At 45.1% G+C, this 18,739-nt stretch overlaps 1 protein-coding gene across 2 annotated transcripts; it reads left to right on the forward strand.

Annotated features, from left to right (window-relative positions):
- The first annotated feature begins 8,409 nt into the window (after positions 1-8,409).
- coq7 (coenzyme Q7 homolog, ubiquinone (yeast)) lies at positions 8,410-11,560 on the forward strand. 2 transcript variants are annotated; one of them, XM_084441282.1, is made up of 6 exons: positions 8,410-8,556; positions 8,785-8,963; positions 9,712-9,826; positions 10,379-10,518; positions 10,678-10,746; positions 11,206-11,560. In XM_084441282.1, the coding sequence occupies exons 1-6, from the start codon at positions 8,463-8,465 to the stop codon at positions 11,281-11,283; spliced, it is 675 nt and encodes a 224-aa protein (XP_084297408.1). In that variant the 5' UTR covers positions 8,410-8,462; the 3' UTR covers positions 11,284-11,560. The 2 variants fall into 2 exon arrangements, with proteins under 2 accessions (XP_084297408.1, XP_084297409.1); XM_084441283.1 differs by having other exon boundaries at positions 8,522-8,628.
- The last annotated feature ends 7,179 nt before the right edge of the window (positions 11,561-18,739 follow it).

Genomic DNA, 18,739 nt, shown 5'->3' on the forward strand with positions numbered 1-18,739 from the left:
AAAATCTGATAAGCTATTCTGACGTCTATGGATATCATGCATTTTTTTAGCTCAATGATATCATGGCGGAGCTGAGAAAACCGAAGCGAAACATCACGGAGGAAGCCAGAAAAAGAAAAAGACAATCTGATAAGGTTACGACAGTACGACAGTGCACTTACTCGCAGAGCTTGTGGGGGCACAAATCTGAGAAAACGCTATGTATTGCTTTAAGGTAAAATAAATAAATAAATAAAGTAAAGAAATTATAAACTTTTGTTATGTAGAGCGAGTTGTCTCAAAGTGCATTGACATGCTCCTGCCTGCCAGCGTCTGTCTTACTAAGGCCTACCTCAAACACTCTCTTTGTTTACTTTGAGACAGTCCTACTGAAATCACAGAGAAACAAAAAACCTCCCTCAGGTTTCCTCTCTAATAGCAGTTATTACCAGGGTGGTTCATTGAGAAATCCCAACCACCTTTTACCCGATTTGCCCTAACACGACAGTGATTAGCTTGATCTTTAAAACCCCTATCATACAGGTGGACCTTTATGCTAGAGTAACAGGCTTAAGACTTCATCCTGTGTAATCTCCACAAGCCATGCAAATAACCTCTTGACTAGACAGCTCCTCTCAAAGAGTACTATAGAGTGTGTAGGCTACTATATCCTAGGTGTTTGGTGTGTATATCCTGTGTGTTTGGTATGTGTACTATATTCTGTAACATGGCTCATAAAGCCATTCTCCAAGAGGCAAAATATATAATTGACTGCTTCTCTACACCCATGGCACTTCTTCAGCTTAAACTGTCAGACAAGGAAAGTGTTTTGTCTATGTATGAGTCAAAGAAGGCCACTGGCAAAAAAGTGTCACAGTTGTTTGAAAAAACAAACGAGGTGCTGTCTCAGAGAGAACAGGACACCTTTAACCATCTCTAACGTTATGTGAAAAAGGCTGACCAAACCAAAGCTGAAAAAATCCTGCGTTTCTGTACGGGTTCTTCAGTAATATGTGTTAACAAAATTGGGGTGTGCTTTAATGCTGAAACTGGGCTCAAGAGAAGGCCTGTTCATACTTGTGGGCCTACCCTTGAAGTGTCATATACTTACAGTTCTTACCCTGAATTTCGCACAGAGTTCGACAACATCTTGTCCAGCAACTTCCTTGAAATGGACATCATTTGAACTTGAGCAGTCCTTACAAGGCCTAATGGTACGGTAATGGGCATCATTGTACGTTTGTTTTATATATATATATATTTTGAGATTGTGTTGGAAGGGAAAAATAGTTTAAAAATATGTGATATATGTATTAATGTGTGATGTAAAAGATTCACAAATATGCATTTTGCAAATATGAATTCGGTTCACAAATATGCAGACAGCCTTAAGCTATCTGCTTAAGTTCAGAATAACTGCCTGCTTGTTGCAAGTTTCCTGTTAAAAGCGTTCAACAAGTCATCTCTCACTGTGTGTCTGAGATCCAGTCCTGGGTGCTGCACTGTATGTAGTGAAATTTGTAAAATAAACAGCAGTGCAATTCAGACAGGTTTAATTTCTTCCTGCACCATCATGCCTATAACACTGGAGGTGAATTCCACTGATGTGTGAGTCCTGAGGTTAGAGCAGACCAGGCTAGGTCAAGCTAGGCTTGGTTAGACCAGGGGCCTATACTATGCAATTTCAACATATCCAGGATAAAATGCCTGACAAAGTTTATCAGGGTTGACAGCATATACATTTTATAACAATGGAATTCAAGTGAAGGCCCTGAGAACAGAGAAGATGGAGGGATGGGCATCCCCAGCAAGGCTAGTGGGACAGACCACTCCTGCAGACCCCGGTGGTAGTCTTACATTGTCAATGTGCTCAACATGATAGTCACTTTCACTAGACCTTTTTATTTATGGGACATTAAAAAAAAACATGTGGACTGTTGGTAAAATCATGGTTTGTCATTTTGAAACTATTCATAGAATAATACATGGGCATTGTGCATATATAACCACATAGAAAATAATTCTGAATGCTGCCTTTAATCAATTTAATGTATTACTTTTTAGTAAGCTTACTAGCCAACATTGTCATTGAAAAGCCCATCAAACCACCGCTGACAGCCACTGACAGATAATGACAGCTAGTCCAGTGGGGGAGTGGTTTAGGGCGGGGTTAACCAGCTACTGTTCCCACCCATTAACTTTGAAGCCCTTTTTCTCTACTTAGTGAATTCAGGTGAACCAACATTCACAGAAGCATATCTTCTTCACATATTTGCATATTTCAATGCATGGCACATCATCTGAAAGCTTACAATTTACACATAAAAAATAAACTGAAAAATGACCTTGGCAGACATCAGGACCAAACATCTGGTGGCAGTTATGTGATCACTGTTCGACAGTGGAAAAATGACGTCAAGCACTGACCAGACTGATGATTCAGATGATCAGAATGATTATATTACTCATGTTTTAGCTTGCTAGCTAAATATGAACTAGCTACCGGCAGTAGCTAGCAAAATCTCTGTATCCAGAGATTCCAGCTATTCGACGTGAAGTCACGTTAGCCAGAAGCTAGCTTGTAGCTAGCCACTTAGCTAACTAGCTGGCTGGTGAACTTTGCCTAGCCAAAACCGTAACATGCAAGGTAACATAACACACCTAGACGAGATACAAAGCCCAAAACGGACAATAATAAAGGCATTTCTATGGAAATGAGTCATGTCGAGGTCCGATTGGTTATTAGACAGTTAACTCAACGTTAGTGTACCTTACGGCTTGTTCTTCTGACTCATGCAATGCTCCAGCCTGAAAGCGATATAAACATGCAAAAACTAGTGTTACGCTAATATTCGTAGCTAACCATTATGGCTAGATATGTAGAAAAACGCCGAGAACAAAACAGATAAAGCCTACCGTTTGCAGCAGGCAAACATATTTCCTCATACTTCCCAGCAGAAAGACAAAAATTAGACTGTGTTTATTCTCTTTCAACGACGATCATGTGAACGGTTGTGGAAGTTCATAACACCAGTGGCTTCCCCCCATTCTGTGAAATCAACGTTCAGTGATGATTCATTCATTCATTCATTCCATTCATCATTCAAGTGAAGATTGAAAGTCTACCGAACAGCGAACTATTAGCTTAACCATAGCTAAACTCAGTGGTACTGCAGTACATTTGTAGGCATACTGTACATTTCAATGTTGATGGGTAAATGTTGATGAGTAAGTTTTGCGAGATCTCGCAATCGTTTTTGCGAGATCTCGCAAAACCTTTTGCGAGATCTCGCAAAACTTACTCATCAACATTAAACCATCAACTTTGAAATGTAGCCTACTTCCAGGTGTAGGCTACTTCCAGGTCACAGCAGCGACCACTGACACTGTTTAGCTATGGTTAAGCACAACATTTACCCCTCAATAATTCAGAGAGGGATCTTGTTTCTGTCTGTTGGTTCAGCCCTGACCCTATAGCCTTAACTCTCGGTGTCTGTTTCTACCTGTGTCAGTAAGACTACTGTGCGGGGAGTGGGGGGGGGGGGGGGGGGGTCTCGAAAATGTTAACAATAAATCCTATTTTGGTTGTGCATTTTCTCAATTTGCTGTATCATCATCATGTGTAATGTGTAAAATTAGTCTATTTTGATGTGGTTGCTTCTGTGTTAAAGTAAGCCCACTTCTCCTAATTGCAGCAGTAGGCCTAACTGTATTGTGTCCTTATTACTCATTTATTATCTTTCTGTAGTAGGCTATGGTTAATTGTGCGCTGGTTAGCCTACACCAGACCAGGGCGGGTGTAGCAATCACCATCACCCAGGGTTACTAGACGGGCGCAGAGACAAGGGGAGGTAGACTGGGAGGGAGAGAGGGGGACGGAGACCCGAAAGAGAAAGACAGGGAGAGGGAGAGAGGGGGAGGGAGACAGAGAGAGAGGGAGGGAGAGATAGGGAGGGGGAGGGAGACAGGCAGAGAAGGAGACAGGGGGAGGGAGACAGGGAGAGGAGACCGGGGGAGAGAGAAAAGGAGACAGGGGAAGGGAGGCAGGGGAGGGAGCTAGGGAGACTTAAGTATATATTTTTCAACCATGTTTTTTTTCTTTTTCTCCACCATGATTTTTTTTTTTCCCCATGTCACTTTAGGGGCTCCGTACGCATCACCCCCCAAAGACTCATTCTGAGCAAGGAAAATCCCTGTATAGGCCTACCTACTATGAACAAGTTGTTGCTGCAAACATTGACATGACATTGATTTACAAATGCCCCTCTGGGACAATAAAGATGTCTCACTCTCACTCAGACACGGACCTATTAGCTTTGCCTGCTACAGAAGGCAGAACTCTCAGAATCTCTTATAGTTAGAAAACAGCTTGTTTGGATTCTTTAACAATGTCTGCTGAGCGCCAAAAGAGTGATTTTTTGAGTGTAAACAATTCAATAATGCCAGAAACATCACTTAGCACTGGTCCCAATCGTATATAGGCCTCTATAAAAAGGGTTGGGTGTCTCTTGGGGAGACTTAGCGAATTTAAATCCAAAAACGTTTTTTTTTTTACAAGACAACAAGCCTTTCCAGAGGGATACCACTAAGCTATAAAAAAGTGACTTTCAGCCTACGTTCTACAACGCCTGACAGACGAGTATTTGGGGATCATAACAGATCAAAACAACAGTTAGCTTGAGTCTCAATTTATATAATGAGAACAAGTACCATTATGTTAACTGTGGGTTATTCCCAATGCTTTATCAGCAAAATTAACTTTTTAAAATGTTTTATTTGTACTATTTTACTGTATATATTTATTTTCTGGTATGTGGAGAACATTTACCAACAGTGACAACCTCTAACATATGTGTAAAGTCGAGTGTGTTGCCAAGTAAAGCAGTCCTGCTAACAGCAGGCTGTCGTGTATCCAGGCCAGCCCTCCCTCACATGCATGCACCTAAGTTGGCACAATGGAGTTATAATCCCCTTGGCCATTTGTTTAATGAAGACAGCACTTAGCCTCCATGTTAGGACAGCATCCCTCACAAACCTGCCTCATTCCTGGTGGTGATGGGAGGAGAGCACTTATACCATTGTAAGCGGATCAATGTGAATTCAACGTCAATCATGGGTTGCGTTGCGTGGCCCAATCAGGATTTTCTATTGATAAGCAGATGTGGTTCTATCACCAATCAAGCTCAGAAAATAGTCAATGGGGGGGGGGGGGTTCTGTGGTGGTGTAGTGGTCTACTCCATCATGTTCCAGTGCAACTGCCTAACGCAGGAACTGGGGTTCGTGCCCCGATCTCGCCGGATCCCCAGAGGGAGTGGCATTTCCGGCCGCCGCTCCCGAGGATGTTGAGTGTAATCTCGGCTCAGATCAGCCGCCTCGCATCGCCGACCGGCCGGGTTGTGCGACGTATCCTCAACAGCTAGTAGGGGGTAGTTGGACACTTAGGTCAGGGTCAAATGGCTACCATGGGTGAAAACAGGATAAAAATCCAAAAATAAATGTATATACATAAAAAAGAATACAGTCAGTGAAATTGTATTTCAGACTCTATTAATCAGATCATACAGAAAGATGCTAGTACTACATATCTCATAATTTCATGTCACCCCAACTTTTAGCTTTTAGTGAAGCTTATTCACTCTTCCTCCTTAACAGTTTGTTGTTTACCTGGGGTTTGAAATCCACACCCCCCAACATAAGCACAGGACACACACACACACACACACACACACACACACAGACCACACACACACACACACACACACACACACACACACACTGGGTGTCCTACCTAGCAGGCAGGGACCAGGCAAGACATGTCATGTCGCAGGGCTGGCTAGCTCCCCTCCATGAGCAGACGGTGTTGACTCACCCTAGCCCAGAGGCTTGTAGCCCAGAGTCCCACCACAGCTATGCACTGTCTGACCAGAGCCCTGGAGCCAGGGTGTACACCACACACACGCAGACACACACACACAACGTGAGCGTGCAAACACACACACCGCACATACTAAACATACAAACATTCCACGTGCGCACACAGACATACACATGCACACACACACACACACACACACACACACACACACACACACACACACACACACACACACACACACACACAGGCAGCTACCAATGTGCACAGGCTCGTAAACTGGCTGTCACTCAAACCCTGCAGTCTGCCTCTCATCTGTTCATCCAGTCACAGCCGACATGACAGAGGAAAACAAGTGTACTCTTTCCCATTCCTCGTCCCTTCCTATTCTGTGACGACCGCAATGATTGGTGAGCAGACGTCTGTTGACAGATGTACGGCTACAGACATAGGGTATAGTGTTCAATCATTTAACCGACGTGGAGGACCTGAGAGTGAGCCTGTCTGTCGAAAAGCACGCCACAGAAAGTGGTTTCAAAGCTTATATAAATCCACCACCATGGTGACTCCGGAAACACAAGGCTCTTTGAGCGTGTGAAAATGGAGATTACCTGGGACATAGACAGACCTAACGCGGGTCTAGCCGTGGACGTCAGATGCTTCTCCAGGCCCAGTCTGAGGTTCTGTTTGAAGCCCTCTGTTTGTCTGAAGCTCAGACTGGAGTTCTGTGCTTCTGTTGGACCTCAGACCTCTCAGCTCCGTGCCGAGCCAAGCGGCGTCCAGACGTTCATCACGCCACCTCTCCCTATGTTGCCCACACACACACGCACACACAAGCATGCCATTGCCTACACACACACACACACACGCCATTGCCCACACACACACGCCGTTGCCTATATACGCACACACATACGCACACAAGCAAGACATTGCCTACACACACATACAGACACTACGTTGCTGTTTCCCATAGTGCCAACCAAACAGTGCGTTGCCGTCTTGCGCACACACACACACACACACACACACACACACACACACTGCGACACCCACTACCATCCCAGGCTTGTTTGCCCATCACCATAACAGCTCAATAGCAGACAGTCAGCCCCACCATTCCTGGGATGTCTCAGTGCATTCTTTCACCGGCTTGAAGAATAGCCGCGGCCGGCGTCTGCTCCGAACCGGTCAACATGAGCCTTGTCAAAAAGTTGGATTCATGGTCAGTCTGAGAATGGAGTCTATGAGACTGATGTGTGTGTGTGTTGGAGGGTGGGGTGTTCAAAACAGGGGTCAGTATTAAATGAATATCAATGTCTATTATGGTAAATGGCCATCACTTATATAGCGCTTTTATCCAAATGGTAAATGGACTGCACTTATATAGTGCTTTTCCACCTTAGCGGCACTCAAAGCGCTTTACAATGGCCTCTCATTCACCCATTCACACACCAATGGCGGTAGCTGCCATGCAAGGTGCTAACCTGCTCATTGGGAGGGTTAGGTGTCTTGCTCAAGGACACTTCAACATGTGGACAGTTGGAGATGGGATTCGAACCGCTGACCCTTCGATCACTGAACGACCCACTCTACCAACTGAGCTACAGCCGCCCCTGAGCACTTTACAATGACCTCTTATTCACCCATTCTCCCACACACATGCACACACCAATAGCGGCAGCTACCATGCAAGGTGCCAGCCTGCTCATTGGGAGCAATTTGGGGTTCAGTGTCTTGCCCAACACTTCGAAATTGTGAACAGGAGGAGCCAGGATTCGAACCGCCGACCGTGCGGTCATTGGGCGACCCACTCTACCTCTTGAGCCACAACCCCCCCATGTAGGCTATAATGTATCAGGGTGATTAAAGTGAATGCTGCTTTGATTGAATGTAATGCTTTTTTGTTGTGTGTAAAATCTGATTGAAGTGTGGATTAGTCCACATTGGTCCCCTCTGTGAAAAACAAGAGGACTTTGATATCACAAGTTAGCATATGCTCCTAGTGAGTTTTGCAATATCTTCCAAAGCCAGCTTCAGTAGCCTACTTGATTGTGCCAACCTCTCTGTCTGTGCAAGGCTGCCATCTATGGGTCATCAAAGAAACTACTTAATGTTCTTCCCATGTCATTCACCATGGCTATGGAACATGCAGCCAAAGTTGTGAAGGTTTTGGCAAGGACAAAGTAACGACAATAAGTAAAATAGGTTTAAGGTGAGCATCTCGAGTTCAAGATGATCAGTTTAGTTTAGTTACTTTCGCCTAGGGCAATTGCATTGAAACAGTGTCACTTCGAGCTTGTGTTCTGGGCAGCAAATAGGTTCAGAACTCTCTCAAATTTAAAAAATGAAAGGCTTTGAATGAATGGGGGGTAGGCTGAATCATAATTGTGTTAACTCAATTGGCTGTAGACAGTTGCGAAACGGACATTATGAAACATTTCGATAAGCTATTGTTGCTTTAATAAATGATCATGTTGAAAAAAGATGCGCCGTGGTGACGTCATATGATCGCGCCACCTTCAGTCTCCAGTGAGGCTGGCAACATTGAATTCAATGACATACTGCACATTTGTGTTTTAATTTAAACAAACAACCACAATCCTGGCCATGCGGAGAGCCATTTTCGCAAACATTGCATTACACGACTGGGCGCAGGTTTTCAGTCCTTTGAGGCTTCAGCAATGCTGTCTAAAGTACAGAGGTAGGCACTAATGCTAGCAAGTGGTTAGCTGCAATTCTAAAACATCCGAGCCTCGCCCCTGCACCACAAACAGTAAGCTAGCTATCGAGTTAAACGTTACTCTTCTTCTATTTGCATAACCTTTCAGCTGTCTGTAGCTTTTCTTACAAGCGCGGGTCTTTCCTTGCCTAAAAACCCTGCTTGCTACATCTAGTTGTCAACTTTTTGGTCTGTTTGTGTTCGATTCAGGACCTTCGCAGCTGTCCTCCCGGGGATACAGCGTGCTTCCGCCGCCGCGGGACAGTGAGGAGAAGGAGATGCTGGCCAGCATGCTGCGAGTTGACCACGCAGGAGAATACGGCGCCAACCGCATCTACGCCGGCCAGATGGCGGTGCTGGGAAGGACACAGACGGGACCTCTCATTCAGGTGCGGTATCGCGGGTCGTCCAATGATCGTAGGGTCGGTTCCTCCTGTCCACACGTTAAAGTGTAGGCTACTGGGGCAAGACACTGATGCCGAAATTGTTGTGAGAATCAAATGGGTGAATGAGAGGCCATTGTAAAGTGCGCTATATACTGTAAGTGCAGTATATTTATCATTTACAGGGAATGCACTCAATGTACCATTCTGTACAAAACCAAGTACCTTAATGTACCAGCATCACTCAATCCATGTACCATTCTGTACAAATCCAAGTACCATGATGTACCAGCATCAGTCACAGAGACCTAGTAAGAGCTGCTTTCAGCAAGCCAACCTGTTCCTGAATGACTATCTAACGTATAGTACCACAATACCCAGAGGAGCAGGATACCTAGTGTTCATGACACAAACATTAACAACGCAATATCCCCAACCCGGGATTATTTATTATAGCTACAGTATAGCATGTACATAACTCACCCTGGATTATTTAGTTATAGCACGTACATAATCCATTTTATACTGTATATTAAGGGTACTTATTGTGTAATTAGTGTTAGTTTGTAAACTTTTAATTTTCATAATTTGTAAATTTGTAACTTGTACATTTGGAATTGAGTATTAGAGTTGATCTGTATCAAGCATAATCTTGGAGCCGGCAGCAACATTTCACTGTGACTACACCGTACATTACATGTGACAAATAAAGGAATCTTGAATCACTCAATCCACATACCTCCTGTGGCTCCAGGAAATGTGGGACCAAGAGAAAAAACACCTTGAGAAGTTCAACGAGATCCTGGCAGAGAACAGAATTCGACCCACGTTGATGTTACCCCTCTGGAACGTCGCAGGGTTCCTACTAGGTACGCTGGGGTTCAAGCAGTGGACTGGGAGATTTGATCATCCTCGCCTTTTCACGTCTTCGTATGGCCGGTTATTGCGGGGTCGTGCTCAGTCTAAAACTACTGCTTAGACTGAGTTTAGTCGATATGGCTGTGATAGGTTTGGGCTGACAGGAGTCTCCTCAGCTTTGCTTCTCTGTCAGGCCGCGCTGGTCTCCGCCATGCCATGCTGGTCTTAGTTAGGGATGTAATGATAACTAAATACTGTCAGGCATCAACCAAATTTAGCAACAGTCTCCAAGATGCATTATTTTAATGTTTATGCAAAAGAAAGTGCATAGTGCTGCTAATTTTTTTTTTGTGGTTTTCAATATAAAACTTGTTGAAATCATTTTATAATACCGTGATAATACTGATAACTGTGATCATTTTGGTCACTATAATTGTGATACGAAATGTTTATACCGTTACATCTGGAGTCTCAGTCAGGCCACGCTGGTCCACATGCTGTGTTGGTGTTGGCCAAGTGCGGTCGGTGATCAGAACGCAGACAAGTGACGGGTGTCTCTCCAGGGGCGTCCACGGCCCTGCTGGGGAAGGAGGGCGCCATGGCGTGCACGGTGGCCGTGGAGGAGAGCATCTCGGAGCACTACAACAGCCAGATCAGAGCCCTGATGGAGGAGGACCCTGACAGATACGTCGAACTCCTCAAGGTCAGTCAACCAGCGCCGGGCCACATATCCACTCAGCTGGGGTGCGCTCGATATAGGCGTCCGAGCAGTCCCAATACTGAGGTAAATGAGACAGACAGTGTTCTTCTTTTGTACTTTGTGCCCGGGTGTGAAGAGTTTGTTGTGGTATTTTATTTCAAGCTGATAAAGGAATTCCGAGACGATGAGATGGAGCACCACGACACGGGATTGGAACACGACGCGGAATCGGTAAGAATTCTTTCCTGTTTTAAAAAAAAAAAAAAAAATTTAAGTCTTCAAAGTGACCTCTTTTGTGGAACAGGCAGTTCCTAGTTGAATTCTTGAATCCATTGGATGTAACATTTGTCAAATAAGGACTTTTTGTCCCTGTTATGTTTTTGTTGTTGGCAACCCATTACTTTGGTCTGTGATGAAGAGGTATTTTCTGCTTCCAATTATTTTTCTATTTTGTGGTTTATCATCACAGGATCATTAAGTAACTGAAAGAGAATAGAAATAGAAACGTATTTTAAGACCTGTATTGGAACCCGCCAAAATGCTTTGATCTCTCAAAAACAGAGTCATATTGGTCAAGATTGCATGTGGCTGTGATTTACTGTGGTGTTCTATCTGTGCTGTTGTCTGCCCAAAGTCATGTGATCTGCTTTGACATGGCGTGTCTGTCTGTTTTCTTTCCCTCATTCCCAGTTACCCGGATACTGGCTTTTGAAAAATGCAATTCAAGTTGGCTGCAAAGCGGCAATATGCATTTCCGAGCGCGTCTGATGCACTGGAGCGTTCAGATTTTACGTATTGTATTATTTACTCCAAAGATTAGGAATTAAGTTACGCAAATGATCATGTAAATTGTATTAGTGATCCCCTTAAAAATTGGAGCGAGCGGCAACCCGCTCTTCACAAAGCACTTTGTGGTACGTATCTGTTTGGTTATCTTTAATGACTGTTGATATGGCCTTATGTCAGTTTAATAATACTGTAGACAGACACTTCCCATTGCCTGGTGTAAACGTGTCTCACTGTACACTGTGTGTAAAGCTGATTTGGTGGACTTTTCATTACCAAAATATGTCCTAATAAAATGGATACATGATTGTTGTCTAATAGAAGCCCAGTTTCATTTATTCAGGCCAGCTCAAAGTCATTTGAAAGTTGAAGTGTCTCTGAGTTGGGCCTCTGACTAAAAGCAAGTTGTCCGAAAGTGATATTGGTGGGAAAGTTGATGGCATTCCTTTGCTCAAGTCCAAGCATACTCTAGTGACCATTTGCAATAATGAGTACAGTATAGTGTGTTCTCTCCTTGTCCTGCGGTGAGAAATTCTGTGTTAACCTAATACATAATCTGGTAGTAGCTAGTGGTTTGTAATTCAAAGTGATCAAAACCCATTTTGGATAATCTCATATTTCCATAACAGGGAGATGACGTGGTGTACCTCTGAATCCCAACTTCACTGTTCCCTGAAAACCACATACCGCAGATAGTTCCAATGAGGTCATATCGATATTGGCATTCTCACGCTATCCGACCCTTCAACATACTCTCCTCTTTACATATTATAGCTCATAAATCAAACGGAACAATGTCCTGTCACTCCGGCCGAACCGCTAAGTCTCGTACACACCTGTTCTCCATGGGAACATGAGGTCAGTGTGAAAGAAGGATTGACAGCCACAGGACTAATCTGTGCCTTTCAGCAAGTAGAGCACAGTGGCAGTCCAGGCCCTCTGTTGGTTCAGTATTGGCTATAAGGAGGTGTCGGTGCATCCTTCTACAGAACGTTCTTTACTGACCTTGCCTCATACACTCTGACCTCTTTAGATGCCACCACATCACAGAGGGACACACGGAGAGTACAGTCAACGTTGGCTCTAACAGCATGTTTAGAAGCCGTCGGGACGCAGTTGTTCTCGCAACAAAACAAGGTTCAGGGGTCCTCGGGTGCTACATGTAGCCAATCCCAGGTTAATATTTCTCACACACAGGATGGCTAGTGCAGCTGCGGTGTGTGGATGCAATCCTGGTCCAATAGGTCCCGGCGTTGGCTCTTTGACCTGTGTGCGAGGAAGGCCCAGATGGCCCAGTCTCAGCCCGGGCTAAGTGCCCCTCGGGCGGGGTGCTGTGGCCCAGGTTCACAGGGCCCTGTGCTATTTTCTTCCGCATGAGGTCAGAGGAGTTTTTTTAGCCCAGGGTTGGGTTTACGTATCAGACGTGACCCTAAAGGTTAACATGCTGTAACTCTGCTCTTTGTGTGCCCTCTGCCTTAAAAATAGGCTGTCGTTAGGGCACATACCCCAAGATGGACAAAACTCCCCAAACAAATTAATTTCCCCGGTGCACATCGTTTAAAGACGCTCTTGTGACTTACGACTGCGTGACAGAACGAAGCGTGTATATAGGTGAGGCTATTTTGTGGACGAGGGATGGGGACTGCGTCCGGATTGGTTTGTTCCGTGACCCAGTTTCCTCTGTGCTCAGGTCTGCCTTTTGATACATGGTGATATCATGCTGATAAAGATACCTAGCCGTAGTTACCTAGCCTGCTTAACCGCCAACGGGCCCCGCTTCAGTATAAATAACCAGTGACACACAGCCATCATAAATCACAGAGACCCCTCTCTTTAGCTCTTGTTGCAAAACAGTCCATAAATTAAACTCAATGATAGGGTGCACGAACGGATCATCTCTGCAAGTTGTTGTGCATCGGGCAATTCCTGCTGATAGCCTGTCATTAGATTTCAAATGTTTATTCTTATTTGTTTAGTAGCAAATGCCTTAATGGATTTTGATATGCATGCATGCACAATATCTTCAAAATGTGTCTCTCACAAATAAAAAGGTTTCTTTAAATGGGAGATTTGGGGTGGGTGCATTTTTGATGGTAGGCCTAAATCTCATACGGAAGCGTGAAAGTTTACCCAGTGATTCCAGTTTCTACTTGGCAAGACGAGCCATAATGAGAATGTGTTGCCAGCTATATGGTCCCAAGTGTTCTAATGTCAAAATGCATTCTTGCCAGGCTGACCGGTGCAAAATTAAAGAAGATATTTTTGTTATTACTTACATGACATTTTCAGCACGTTGTCTTGATGGGGAAGATGAAGCAGGGGCATACTTTAATTGTCACCGGAAGCATTGGCCTATACATGAGCTATACATAAGCTACATGGGAAAGTAGAGGCCTTGGGGGCAGGAGGGGGGAGTGGGCTTGGTAACTAAAAGTCGACCGTCGGAGATCATTTCTGTTCCATATTAATAGTGTTGACAGCTTTATAGCAAGATGCAAGTCTTTAAAAAAAGCAACAAGTGTACAACTGCATTTTTGGCACCGCGTTGGGTGACAAAATTGCTGTTAAATAAAAACATGAGTGATGACTCAGTCATGATGTAGGTGTTAATAACAGTAAACCATAAAAACCAACGTCTAAATTAGCGCCCGTTATTAGCCCTCACCCCTCACTGATATTCAATCCCTTGTGCTTGATAAGCGATAGGGATTTGGTTGGGGACGGAGCAGAAACTCGGCCCTTTGGCCCACTGCTGAGTAACGTGTGTCTCTTGACATCGACACTATAGAGCTATCTTTAGCAGCCGTCTGCGGTGATCAGGAGTTTGCATGAATTGTTCAAGTTCTTCGCCTAGATTCACCTCTGAAGGAATCTGCTGATATATCCACCGGGAAATCGAAAACAAGAATTTCAGAAGAGCAATAAAACTTTCAAAATGGGACCGACTCGCTCCCCGTGAATAATCTGCCGGGCAATAAATTTTGAGGGGCACGAACGATATAAATCCACAGCAGTCATAAAAGCTTTCGGATGCAGATCATATTGTTTCTTGGGCCTGGTCTGAGGAGGACTGTCAATCACTAGACCTCAGGCTGCCTAACTGACAAAGAACAGAGGCTGCCCTTTCATCTGCGAGGTCATAAAAGTTCTTGATGAGGAAACTATCCGTTTTATAGTCGTTTGGCGCAGAGTGAATCTAGTCATGTAAGATTTCTTACTTTGAAAATTGAGGAGACAACTTTGGGTTTGTTTGTTTGTTGGGCATTTTAAGTTTTCATAAAATATTCACTTCCCCAACAAGAGACTCATTGTTGTAGCCTACTAGAGCAGTTTTGGTCAAGCAACACAGGGGTGTAATGGTGACTAAAGAAACGGGTATACTCTCACTAAAGAAGTAGGTATACAGTGGGTCCACGGATAAAGATATGGGTGTACTGTGGGTCCACGAATAAGCGGGTATATTCTGTATACCCTCCACTACATCACTCTATCCGACACTCTATACTCGGTATATTTGAGTCTTACCAACAAAAGGAAATTAAATTTAGTGCATAATCTCATATTGATTTATATCACACCAGTCATCCCACTTGGATGAGTGCAAATTCAGGAGGAGCGGTATAAGCTAACACAGATAGGCCCACTAATAACTGTCATGTTGTAAATTTGAGAAGGATCCCTGCGCTGTTTGTGTGTCAGAATCCCATGGGCTTGTTTCTCACAGCTTCCAATCAGTGCCGGGAACCTCTTTACGAGAGGTTCTTAGAAGTGAGAGGCCTCATATACCAGCTGGTTATCCAGGTCAGTACAAGACAGCACGGGCAGAAGACACACACCCTGACTGCCACCTCACTATATGCACCGCCATAAATAGATTTCTTTGCTGATCTTCTTTTTTTTTTTTTTTACTGTAGTCTGTATATGTATACACTGTAAATGATGTCATTGGTTTAAGTGATATATAGGTTTCTTATGCCCCACATGTATACCTTACTGGTCTGTGCACTAATATTGTTCCCTGGTTTGGTTTCCAAAGTCCAAACTAATAGTTGGGGTCCGAAGAAGCATACACCAAACATTTAAACCGCATGTGACTTTTCTGTATTGTACATTTCCAGGCTCGTGTGTGTGGTGAAAGTGTGGCCTTAGAAAAGCTGTGACCACGTGTCCTCACAGTGTGAAGCCATAACACATGAGGCAAAGGACTGACATCACCTCAGCAGGAATCCCTGATTTATGGCCTTCCTAACATGGGCAAGAGACCGCCACCTACAGCACCCTCAGCCCCTCAGCCCAGCCTGGCCAAGGTTGGCTGAGGGGGGGGGGGGGGGGGGACCAAACAGCGTCAGGGTGTGTGCATGGTTCTTTTATACTATGGCGGCAAGATGCAAGGCTTAAATTTAGTGCAAGATGCAAGGCTCTTCTTCGTATGCGACTCAAAATGTTTGCATTGTGCGAGAGGAGTATTTTATTTAGTTTTATTTAACATTTCTTAAGGCCTACAGAGGTACATGCACATTTTGTTCATGAGGAATTGTTTTAGATTTATGTTATGCCAACTACGAATATACTTATATATATTTGGGTGAGAGAATTGTTGTAGTTGAACAGTTGTAGTTATTTAGCAGTACTTAACTAATTCTTTCTAACTCGTAAATCTATACTTTTGAGTTGAAACTATTTTTTTTCAAGATGTTTTTGGAATGTCCAGAGTATCATAACAGGCCCTTGCTTGATCCAATGTGGCAAAACCACTTTTATATGACAATATGTTGTAGAACATCTATGTAGACCCTTACGTGTCTTATAAAGCCTACAGTGCACTTCATCTTCCACAGATTTATATCTCTTGTTCATCGTGGCAAGTGCTTGTTCTCATCAGCCAGGTCTTCGCAGCTGTGTTGGCACCCTGGAATGGGTGTGATGTGGATCAGCTGGAGAGGGCTTATCAGCAGGCCCAGCCTCTGAGTATCAGTCTCCAGCGGAGAGCGTGGCGTGACCGCCCTGGCGATATTCATCAACACGGTGACAGGTGACCCAGTGGACCCTAGTCCCAAGGCCACATTGCTGCTCAACGGTGCGGTGATACCCCACAAAGACTCTTCAAGCTATTCCCCAAGCACAACCCCCCCCCAAAGAGAGGCAAGAGGACAAAGACAGTGGACACAGGTGATGAGAGGTAGACACAGGTGATGAGAGTTAGACAGAGGTGATGAGAGGTAGACAGAGGTGATGAGAGGTAGGCCGCTGACTCTACTGTGAAGTGTTTTAATTTTTGTGATAGATTTTGGGATTGGGTAAGCAGCAAGGCAGCCCAATTTGCCCAATGACCTTTTGTGCTCTAATTCCCAAGAATTTCTATAGTTTCTAACGTGGTATCCCTGGCCTGCTTTTTCATTCTTCACCCTACTATAGCTGCCTGCATTTCCGGGATTGGTGTGTGTATTGCAGATAGGATCTGTTCAGACAAAGGTGGAAGTAGAAGTAGGGGGGAGGTGGGGTGTGTGGAAGATGTACCCCTCTTGCAAACGGGCACACCATACCTACACGTCTATGTTATGCCGTCCTATTCCACCACAGTTACAACGTTCAACTCCCTGTTTCACTACCACCATCCAAACCCCCCCCCCCCCACCCCCACCTCATCTATCACCCTGACGCTTCGGCAGGTCTGCGGCAGGTCATCACGCAAGGCCTCCTGTAAAACCCGGTTTCTAAGGGTCCGGCTTCGCCTCGCTCCAGCTGTGCCAGTTCGCACCCAATCCCGGTAAGCCCCCCCCCCCCCGCCCTCCGTGCTGATTGAAGGGTGAGCCCTGGCAATGCCTGGGGGCCCGGGAGCCATCGCTCTCCCCCTGAGCCCCGGCTTTCACACAGCTCGTAAAGATGCCACTCTCCCCGCCCATCTGTCACGGCGCGGGCCCCTCTCGTCGGCCGGTGCCTCACCGCGCTGGTGACAACCCAGATTTGGGGCGATCTGCGGCGGCAGATTGTCGAATTACACGCGACTTAGCTGCAGTAGCCTGTGCGTGTGGGTTTATGTTTCGTGTTGCTGCCTTAGGGGTGGGGGGGTGGGGGGGTGAGGCGTTTAATGCTTCTGTGTGCATTCTGCTGCCTTGTCCCTGTTCAGCTGCCTTGAATACTGTGCACTGCACACATTGCGCTCATCGACCGAACACCCACGTGGACGAGCGTATGGTGGCCATTTACCGCTCATGTGCTCGGTTTACCGCTCAAGTTGCTGCCGGCAGGTCGCGACCCTTTTCTTTGTTGGTGTTGGTGGTCGAAAGAAATCTGGCGGACGTCAATTCTCCACGGCACGCCGCGCTTTGATGCTCTCAGCCGACAAATATTCTTGCTCGCCGCCCTCAGCAACCCCCGGGGGAGGGGGGGGTGCGGCGATGACACGCGCGCTCCGCAGACAAAGTGCCCCAGACCACCCGGGCTCCAGGTGTCTGCGGCCTGACCTTGGAGGTGCCTGTGAAAAAAAACCCACAACAACACTGGGAGAAAGTATGCAACTTATGTGGCCCGAGGTCAAGCAGCCGGGGTCGCAGGTTGGCAGGTCTTTACGGCCTCCCACGTTTTGTGTCGGGTTCTGCAAAATGTTTTTCTTTTCAAGTGAAGCGCCGCGGGTGATAGACTCCTGGATAAGAGCGTCACTTTTGGCACTTGTGGTGTTGGAGCGGTGATAAGAAGGGTGACTGACCTTTACAGGTTCATAGAGTTGAATTGAGTGGGGGTTGGGGGGGTAGAAAACTAAGGTACCCTCGCTATTGATCTGATGCCTGTCTGCAAAAATCAAGCATCTGTCAAATCCCATATCAAAGAAAAATAAAATAGCAGCAATGCCATTTCGAGAACTCTACTCGAGACTATCTGGCAAAAGGTGATAGATTTACAGCAACCTTTTTTTTCGTTTCTCAGCTATTTGAGGTATCTGTTAAACAGATTGTTGCATTGATTTCTGGGAAGACAGATGGTGGTTTGCAGGCTTCAAGACGACTGGAGGAATGAAGAAATTGTTCAGCTCGGTAGATCAAATTCAGTATAGCAGTGTCATTATGGTTCTTTTTATTGTGCTAAGGCACATACGTTCTCTCAGGCATATTTTTCAGAGTATCTTTGTGTTCTTTCTGGCCTAACTTGAAAGTAATGAAAATAGCCCGAATCTTGCCAAAAGCAACGAGGAACTCTGAAAAATGGATAAAATAAATAGAGTTCTTTGTATTACCTGCCAAGCTATGGGATGTATGCAATAACAGACCATTTTCATTTGTGACTTTCAAACATGTTCACTTTGTCTCAATCACAAGCATGGATGGCGTCCCGCCCAAATTTAGCTGATGGATGTCATGTTTTTCAGTTTGAGTATCTTGGACAGTGTCTCGCTGTAAACTGGAATAGTACCACAGCCCTTATACATGTTCTGTTTCATGGG

This window comes from Borostomias antarcticus (genome assembly GCF_949987555.1).
Source record: "Borostomias antarcticus genome assembly, chromosome: 7".
Lineage (NCBI taxonomy): Eukaryota > Metazoa > Chordata > Actinopteri > Stomiiformes > Stomiidae > Borostomias > Borostomias antarcticus.

Bases quoted from the DNA above. Each gene is read 5' to 3' on its own strand.
- coq7 (XM_084441282.1), top strand. From the start codon at position 8,463: ATGCGGAGAGCCATTTTCGCAAACATTGCATTACACGACTGGGCGCAG. The intron at 8,557-8,784 runs GTAGGCACTAAT...TGTTCGATTCAG, and splicing joins ATGCTGTCTAAAGTACAGAG to GACCTTCGCAGCTGTCCTCC. The intron at 8,964-9,711 runs GTGCGGTATCGC...CTGTGGCTCCAG, and splicing joins AGACGGGACCTCTCATTCAG to GAAATGTGGGACCAAGAGAA.